The following is an 8,604-nucleotide window of genomic DNA, read 5'->3' as shown; positions in this document are numbered from 1 at the left end:
ACTCCCCCTGATAACACAGGAACCTCTGTCTGAGGTAGTGCTGACCCAGTCACTCCCCCTGATAACACAGGAATCTCTGTATGAGATAGTGATGGCCCAGTCACTCCCCCTGATAACACAGGAACCTCTGTCTGAGATAGTGCTGCCCAGTCACTCCCCCTGATAACACAGGAATCTCTGTCTGAGATAGTGCTGGCCCAGTCACTCTCCCTGATAACACAGGAATCTCTGCCTGAGATAGTGCTGGCCCAGTCACTCCCCCTGATAACACAGGAATCTCTGCCTGAGATAGTGCTGGCCCAGTCACTCCCCCTGATATCACAGGAATCTCTGTCTGAGATAGTGCTGGCCCAGTCACTCCCCCTGATAACACAGGAATCTCTGTCTGAGATAGTGCTGGCCCAGTCACTCCCCCTGATAACACAGGAATCTCTGTCTGAGGTAGTGCTGACCCAGTCACTCCCCCTGATAACACAGGAATCTCCGTCTGAGGTAGTGCTGGCCCAGTCACTCCCCCTGATAACACAGGAATCTCTGTCTGAGGTAATGCTGGCCCAGTCACTCCCCCTGATAACACAGGAATCTCTGTCTGAGATAGTGCTGGCCCAGTCACTCCCCCTGATATCACAGGAATCTCTGTCTGAGATAGTGCTGACCCAGTCACTCCCCCTGATAACACAGGAATCTCTGTCTGAGATAGTGCTGACCCAGTCACTCCCCCTGATAACACAGGAATCTCTGTCTGAGGTAGTGCTGACCCAGTCACTCCCCCTGATAACACAGGAATCTCCGTCTGAGGTAGTGCTGGCCCAGTCACTCCCCCTGATAACACAGGAATCTCTGTCTGAGGTAATGCTGGCCCAGTCACTCCCCCTGATAACACAGGAATCTCTGTCTGAGATAGTGCTGGCCCAGTCACTCCCCCTGATATCACAGGAATCTCTGTCTGAGATAGTGCTGACCCAGTCACTCCCCCTGATAACACAGGAATCTCTGTCTGAGATAGTGCTGACCCAGTCACTCCCCCTGATAACACAGGAATCTCTGTCTGAGATAGTGCTGGCCCAGTCACTCCCCCTGATAACACAGGTATCTCTGTCTGATATAGTGCTGGCCCAGTCACTCCCCCTGATAACACAGGAATCTCCCTCTGAGGTAGTGCTGGCCCAGTCACTCCCCCTGATAACACAGGAATCTCTGTCTGAGGTAGTGCTGGCCCAGTCACTCCCCCTGATAACACAGGAATCTCTGTCTGAGGTAGTGCTGACCCAGTCACTCCCCCTGATAACACAGGAATCTCTGTCTGAGGTAGTGCTGGCCCAGTCACTCCCCCTGATAACACAGGAATCTCTGTCTGAGATAGTGCTGACCCAGTCACTCCCCCTGATAACACAGGAATCTCTGTCTGAGATAGTGCTGGCCCAGTCACTCCCCCTGATAACACAGGAATCTCTGTCTGAGATAGTGCTGACCCAGTCACTCCCCCTGATAACACAGGAATCTCTGTCTGAGATAGTGCTGGCCCAGTCACTCCCGCTGATAACACAGGAATCTCTGTCTGAGATAGTGCTGACCCAGTCACTCCCCCTGATAACACAGGAATCTCTGTCTGAGATAGTGCTGGCCCAGTCACTCCCCCTGATAACACAGGAATCTCTGTCTGAGGTAGTGCTGGCCCAGTCACTCCCCCTGATAACACAGGAATCTCTGTCTGAGGTAGTGCTGGCCCAGTCACTCCCCCTGATAACACAGGAATCTCTGTCTGAGGTAGTGCTGACCCAGTCACTCCCCCTGATAACACAGGAATCTCTGTCTGAGGTAGTGATGGCCCAGTCACTCCCCCTGATAACACAGGAATCTCTGTCTGAGGTAGTGCTGGCCCAGTCACTCCCCCTGATAACACAGGAATCTCTGTCTGAGGTAGTGCTGGCCCAGTCACTCCCCCTGATAACACAGGAATCTCTGTCTGAGATAGTGCTGGCCCAGTCACTCCCCCTGATAACACAGGAATCTCTGTCTGAGATAGTGCTGACCCAGTCACTCCCCCTGATAACACAGGAATCTCTGTCTGAGATAGTGCTGGCCCAGTCACTCCCGCTGATAACACACGAATCTCTGTCTGAGATAGTGCTGACCCAGTCACTCCCCCTGATAACACAGGAATCTCTGTCTGAGATAGTGCTGGCCCAGTCACTCCCCCTGATAACACAGGAATCTCTGTCTGAGGTAGTGCTGGCCCAGTCACTCCCCCTGATAACACAGGAATCTCTGTCTGAGGTAGTGCTGGCCCAGTCACTCCCGCTGATAACACACGAATCTCTGTCTGAGATAGTGCTGACCCAGTCACTCCCCCTGATAACACAGGAATCTCTGTCTGAGATAGTGCTGGCCCAGTCACTCCCCCTGATAACACAGGAATCTCTGTCTGAGGTAGTGCTGGCCCAGTCACTCCCCCTGATAATACAGGAATCTCTGTCTGAGGTAGTGCTGGCCCAGTCACTCCCCCTGATAACACAGGAATCTCTGTCTGAGGTAGTGCTGACCCAGTCACTCCCCCTGATAACACAGGAATCTCTGTCTGAGGTAGTGATGGCCCAGTCACTCCCCCTGATAACACAGGAATCTCTGTCTGAGGTAGTGCTGGCCCAGTCACTCCCCCTGATAACACAGGAATCTCTGTCTGAGGTAGTGCTGGCCTAGTCACTCCCCCTGATAACACAGGAATCTCTGTCTGAGATAGTGCTGACCCAGTCACTCCCCCTGATAACACAGGAATCTCTGTCTGAGATAGTGCTGACCCAGTCACTCCCCCTGATAACACAGGAATCTCTGTCTGAGATAGTGCTGGCTCAGTCACTCCCCCTGATAACACAGGAATCTCTGTCTGAGATAGTGCTGACCCAGTCACTCCCCCTGATAACACAGGAATCTCTGTCTGAGGTAGTGCTGGCCCAGTCACTCCCCCTTATGCAATCTAATTTATTACCATTTTAGTAAGATTGTTATTTTACATATGTTGTCAGATAATGTTCTGATACTGTTTAACATAAATACCAAATTTAAACCTCAAAAGTGTGTCAGATAAAGAAGTAAATAGGAATTGATAAAACCCCCGAAGTCACATAAAAAGCGCAATAAAATTTAACAAAATTATTAAAACTAAAGTCTGTAATTAACTGATATATATTTGTTAGGAAAACCTTTTATCTCATAGGAAAATAGTTTTGTCTTTGTCAATGTTTTTATTGATGATTGAATATTTTGGAGATTTGTCAGCTTTTGCTATAAGGAATTTTTGCACACAATTTTTCCCCCACAATATTCATTTTTGGGGGAAAGGTTGCATAATCTTTTATTGATGAATACTCTTTCGATTTTTCTTCTTTATATCTTTTATCCATCATTTCAGATATTTTTTTTCTAAATCAAATTGAATTAACAGATTAACTTTCATTTCAGGTGAGATATGGGGCCTGTACATTAAAGCTTGTGTGGATCTGGTTCAAATGAAGCTCCCCAAGAAAACACCTCTTCCTGAATGGGTTTGTATAGTAGGGTATTGATAGAGTTCTTTTTTTGCTATTTTTCCATTATTGCATTGATTCAGCCGGTAACCCGCCAATATTGTAAGCATTGATTTGTCAATCAAGTGGTATTATCCGGGCCACTATAGAAATAGGTACATTACACTTAAGGTATTATAGATGTTTTCCTACCTCTAATGTTATGTAAAGTTCCTCCACTTAATGGCAAGGAACTCTGTATTTAGTGGGAGGTGGCCATTGTCAGGCGAGGTTGTTGTAGGGCGAGTGAAGTGTATTGTACCTGTTGGGCTGGGAGACCAGCTTTACCCGACTCTGCCCTCAATAAACACCAGCTGATTGTCTGAAGCGCTGTATGGAGGCCGAGTGCATACTTCCCCTCCTATCCATCCGCATTGACAGACGGCCATATTTACATGGATCAGAAAATCAGCCCACCATTGTCCTCAACAAAACCAACTGACAGTTTCTCACATTCTCAGAGTTATCAAATTGAATGATTTCTGTCCTGTCCTGTCTATAACAATTGTGTGTTAGGACAGTTATACAGGGATACAGACCAGATCACATGTTACAGGTGACAAGCTCTCTCACCTGTATAGGTGGTCAAACCCCTATTATACCATCTGACAATTCTATTTCTCAGGTGACCCTTGATGTATTGTGTCTCCATCAATCTGATCAGTTTATACCATTAGTTCATTCCCTTTATTGTCACATCTGTATAGGGCCCTATTAAAGGGTAAGTACCTGTATAGACACTAGTACCGTGGTCCTGAAGCTGGATACATACAATATAACAATGATCGGTAACAAGGCATTGTTAGCAGAGGTAATTGTTTCCTTGTCATAGATTCTAACAATATACCTGGATTATGTTTCCATGGAAACTGTCAGATGTTCTTTAAGGATTGATAGTCAATCTATAATACAGATTTTAAGGATATTGGAAAGTAAGTCAAATTGAGTTGTCTGGTCCCTAATCTTCTATAAAACATTTTAGTTGTCTCCTCTTCAGTTGGGATTATAACTTCCGTCCTGATCAATAAACAACTACTTGTGTCTATTTATCTACAGAAATAATTAATTTCATTATGATATATTCCAAACGAATATGAACAGATGGTAAACTTTGAAAATTAAGTATTTAGATTTTTTGAAAACCTTTTTAGTTGATTTATAAACTTAAAATTTGGACTAGAAACTAAACATGTTTTGACTATCTCTTGGTGACCTCAATCCACCTTTCCGCCCAGTAGGAGCTGTGACCTGTGTTTGTGTACAGTAAGACATTTTGGTGTCCAAATCAGTGTGTATGTTGACGTTATACACACAGCAATGAAATACAAACACCTGGGACAAGGTGCTATAGGCCTATTTACCTATCAATTACCAGCAACAAGTTTTAGTGTTTGGTCAGTCCACATAGGACCCAGACTCTGGATGGACAGGCTAAGAATGCAAGGTGCCCCCTGTCAATGTGTCAGTTTAAAGACAGACATTTCAAATTCATAGGAAATTAAATCATTATTGTGACAGAACAAGCAACATTTTCTTTATTCTCCTATCATAAATTAACGGTAGAATTCCTTGACGTGTAGTATCAGTTACAGAAATACCTATGTATACATTATTTAAAACATATTAATATAGAATGTATTCATCACTAGATGATGGAGTTCTAAAGATCATTCCCTCTGTAAGTTTGCCTCCTTCACATTAGTCCTTAGACTGTTGTCATGCGATTCGCAGTACAAACATCTAAAATGCCTTTGTAATCTTCATTGTTTCTGATGAAATCTTTTTGATTATTCATGAACAGGTTCTATGAGTTATCAACTGTTGTTCATGCCAGATCAGATATTGCTGATGGAGTGGTGAACAATGGCCATTTTGACATCTGAAATTTGTCACTGCTTGAAGGATTATATAAAATTCTTCAGTGTGGTCTCAATAAAATATTGAAGAGAGCAATCTGAGGGTATTTTATACTTATGCCATTTCAAGTTCTTTGAGCTTTGACAGAAGAACTACAGAAATTATCTTCGTAACTTTTGTTTACTGTGAGGCAGTAATGTACTATATTTTGATGTTGATGGGAGGCTCAAGGAGCTACAAATTAGGAGGATTAGACAGGGTCATTAATTAGTGAGGAAGTTGTCTGACACCTTGTGTTTTACAGAGGATACACAAACTGCTAGCAGTGTTTGATGAGGCCGCCAGGAGGGAAGCTGTCACACCATCCTTGTTTGAGAAATGGGTAAGTCGGGTCATTGTAAAGGACGATGCTAATCACCTAACACAAAGTCTTACTCACAAAGCTGTTAGAATGTCAAGGTCATGTCCTAAAGCAAGAATCACAACTCTCTTCATTCCTCACCCTAAAGATATCCCCACTGATGACACCAGGACTTGAATGAACTGTAATATACAGTCGAGTGGGACATTGTCGTCTGAACTGTAATATACAGTCGAGTGGGACATTGTCATCTGAACTGTAATATATAGTAGAGTGGGACATTGTCGTCTGAACTGTAATATACAGTAGAGTGGGACATTGTCGTCTGAACTGTAATATACAGTCGAGTGGGACATTGTCGTCTGTACTGTAATATACAGTCGAGTGGGACATTGTCGTCTGAACTGTAATATACAGTCGAGTGGGACATTGTCGTCTGAACTGTAATATACAGTCGAGTGGGACATTGTCGTCTGAACTGTAATATACAGTCGAGTGGGACATTGTCGTCTGTACTGTAATATACAGTCGAGTGGGACATTGTCGTCTGAACTGTAATATACAGTCGAGTGGGACATTGTCGTCTGTACTGTAATATACAGTCGAGTGGGACATTGTCGTCTGTACTGTATTATACAGTAGAGTGGGACATTGTCGTCTGAACTGTAATATACAGTCGAGTGGGACATTGTCGTCTGTACTGTAATATACAGTCGAGTGGGACATTGTCGTCTGAACTGTAATATGCAGTCGAGTGGGACATTGTCGTCTGTACTGTAATATACAGTCGAGTGGGACATTGTCGTCTGAACTGTAATATACAGTCGAGTGGGACATTGTCGTCTGAACTGTAATATACAGTCGAGTGGGACATTGTCGTCTGAACTGTAATATACAGTCGAGTGAGACATTGTCGTCTGAACTGTAATATACAGTCGAGTGGGACATTGTCGTCTGAACTGTAATATACAGTCGAGTGGGACATTGTCGTCTGAACTGTAATATACAGTCGAGTGGGACATTGTCGTCTGTACTGTAATATACAGTCGAGTGGGACATTGTCGTCTTATTAAACACTTACTCTCGTCCGTAGTGATTATATCCAGGTACAGAATATGATGAGAATTAATGTACCCCACTGAAGTACATGTTTACCATTACCATAATATTGATTCCATTTAAAACACATACTTCCATGATTTCAATACAATTGTTTGACAATTTGTTTCACTTCCATGATTTCAATACAATTGTTTGACAATTTGGAAACAAAAATTCAAAACTAACTATCCACTACTTATTGCGTCTTTAAGTTATATAACTTCCACATACAAAATGGACTTTTCTGAATTTAAAATAAACAACTTGCACCAGTAATCGTTGTTTCCCTTATAACCAATAAAGTTTTTACCGTATCATGGGTTTAATTAGTGTCATTGATAATTATTTTATAGGTAAAGCTGACTAGTATAAATGTTTCCACTTATCTGTTGGTCTGTCTTTGATTTGGAGAGTAGAATAATTTCTATGCTATTTCTTGAGAAGTACCGGAAGAACATTCCTCAATTTTGATATGTAGGTTCCAATTGGTCTCTAGTTGTGCCCATTCAATTTTGAGTTGAATCTTGAACTCAAAATGGTTGACCATCATGGATTCCAACAGTTGAAATCTCAGAAAGTTATTATTATATCTTTCTTTGACAGCATATGTATGTCCCCCATGTTATCAAATGATTAAAAGGAAGAGAGGAAAGAAGGGGAAGTAGAGAAAAGATCAGTCTTTCATAGGACTGGTAAAAGTCATACCATGGCAGGCACCATTCCTCTGGGATCTGTTGTTGTCATGACAACCAATCCAACTGATCAAAGCAAAAACCAAACTAAATCAATGAAGATCTTTTATTAGTGGGTGTCAAGATCCCTCTGACATATCTTGTTTTCAGTATGCTTTGTCCAAAGATAAGACTTATCATAATGAAATGAGATAAAAATATTAAAAATTACTTTTATGTTCAATAATGTCAAAGTCATATTACAGTAGTTCAGATTTAACTAATTTGATATTAATTGATATATTATGGTAATTGTTACAAGGCGGAGGTGTTATCCAATGTCGGCCTCATAAAGGAACAGATGAGAGTCTATGAACTTGCCACTACCCACCATCCCATGGTCATCTCTCTATGGGTACAGAGGCTGCAGGCCCTCATTAGGACTGCCCCTCCACAGGACCAGGTTTTGAAGATATTTCATGAAGCATGTGAACAGGTCCCGAAAAAGGTAAGTCTTGAGAGCCGGGAAGGAAAACACTGCCTTTCACCTTACACACTTGTAGGAGTGGACTTGTAGGAGTGGGAGGGTGAAATTGTGAGGGTTAAGGATTTGGTTGAGTATGGGGAGTTGGGGGTTTGGTTGAGGCTGGGGAGTTGGGGGTTTGGTTGAGGCTGGGGAGTTGGGGATTTGGTTGAGGATGGGGAGTTGGGGGTTTGGTTGAGTATGGGGAGTTGAGGGTTTGGTTGAGGCTGGGGAGTTGAGGGTTTGGTTAAGGATGGGGAGCTGGGGGTTTGGTTGAGTATGGGGAGTTGGGGGTTTGGTTGAGGATGGGGAATTGGGGGTTTGGTTGAGGCTGGGGAGTTGGGGGTTTGGTTGAGGATGGGGAGTTGGGGGTTTGGTTGAGGATGGGGAGCTGGGGGTTTGATTGAGTATGGGGAGCTGGGGGTATGGTTGAGGCTGGGGATTTAGGGGTTTGGTTAAGGATGGGGAGTTGAGGGTTTGGTTGAGGATGGGGAGTTGGGGTTTGGTTGAGGATGGGGAGTTGGGGGT

The 8,604-nt window shown here is 43.5% G+C and overlaps 1 protein-coding gene across 1 annotated transcript; it reads left to right on the top strand.

Annotated features, from left to right (window-relative positions):
* The first annotated feature begins 3,452 nt into the window (after window positions 1-3,452).
* On the top strand, window positions 3,453-8,130 carry LOC117318483. The gene is made up of 3 exons (XM_033873462.1): window positions 3,453-3,542; window positions 5,725-5,802; window positions 7,876-8,130. The coding sequence occupies exons 1-3, from the start codon at window positions 3,507-3,509 to the stop codon at window positions 8,128-8,130; spliced, it is 369 nt and encodes a 122-aa protein (XP_033729353.1). The 5' UTR covers window positions 3,453-3,506.
* Window positions 8,131-8,604: the final 474 nt, after the last annotated feature.

This window comes from Pecten maximus, unplaced genomic scaffold, assembly GCF_902652985.1.
Source record: "Pecten maximus unplaced genomic scaffold, xPecMax1.1, whole genome shotgun sequence".
Classification (NCBI taxonomy): domain Eukaryota; kingdom Metazoa; phylum Mollusca; class Bivalvia; order Pectinida; family Pectinidae; genus Pecten; species Pecten maximus.
Note: the sequence above shows the minus strand (reverse complement) of the source record. Positions and strands in the feature narration are given on the sequence as shown.

What these genes read in the sequence shown, in the direction of transcription:
- LOC117318483 (XM_033873462.1), top strand. Translation starts at nt 3,507, where the DNA reads ATGAAGCTCCCCAAGAAAACACCTCTTCCTGAATGG. An exon ending in AAACACCTCTTCCTGAATGG is followed by an intron (nt 3,543 to 5,724) that starts GTTTGTATAGTA and finishes TGTGTTTTACAG; the next exon opens with AGGATACACAAACTGCTAGC. An exon ending in CATCCTTGTTTGAGAAATGG is followed by an intron (nt 5,803 to 7,875) that starts GTAAGTCGGGTC and finishes AATTGTTACAAG; the next exon opens with GCGGAGGTGTTATCCAATGT.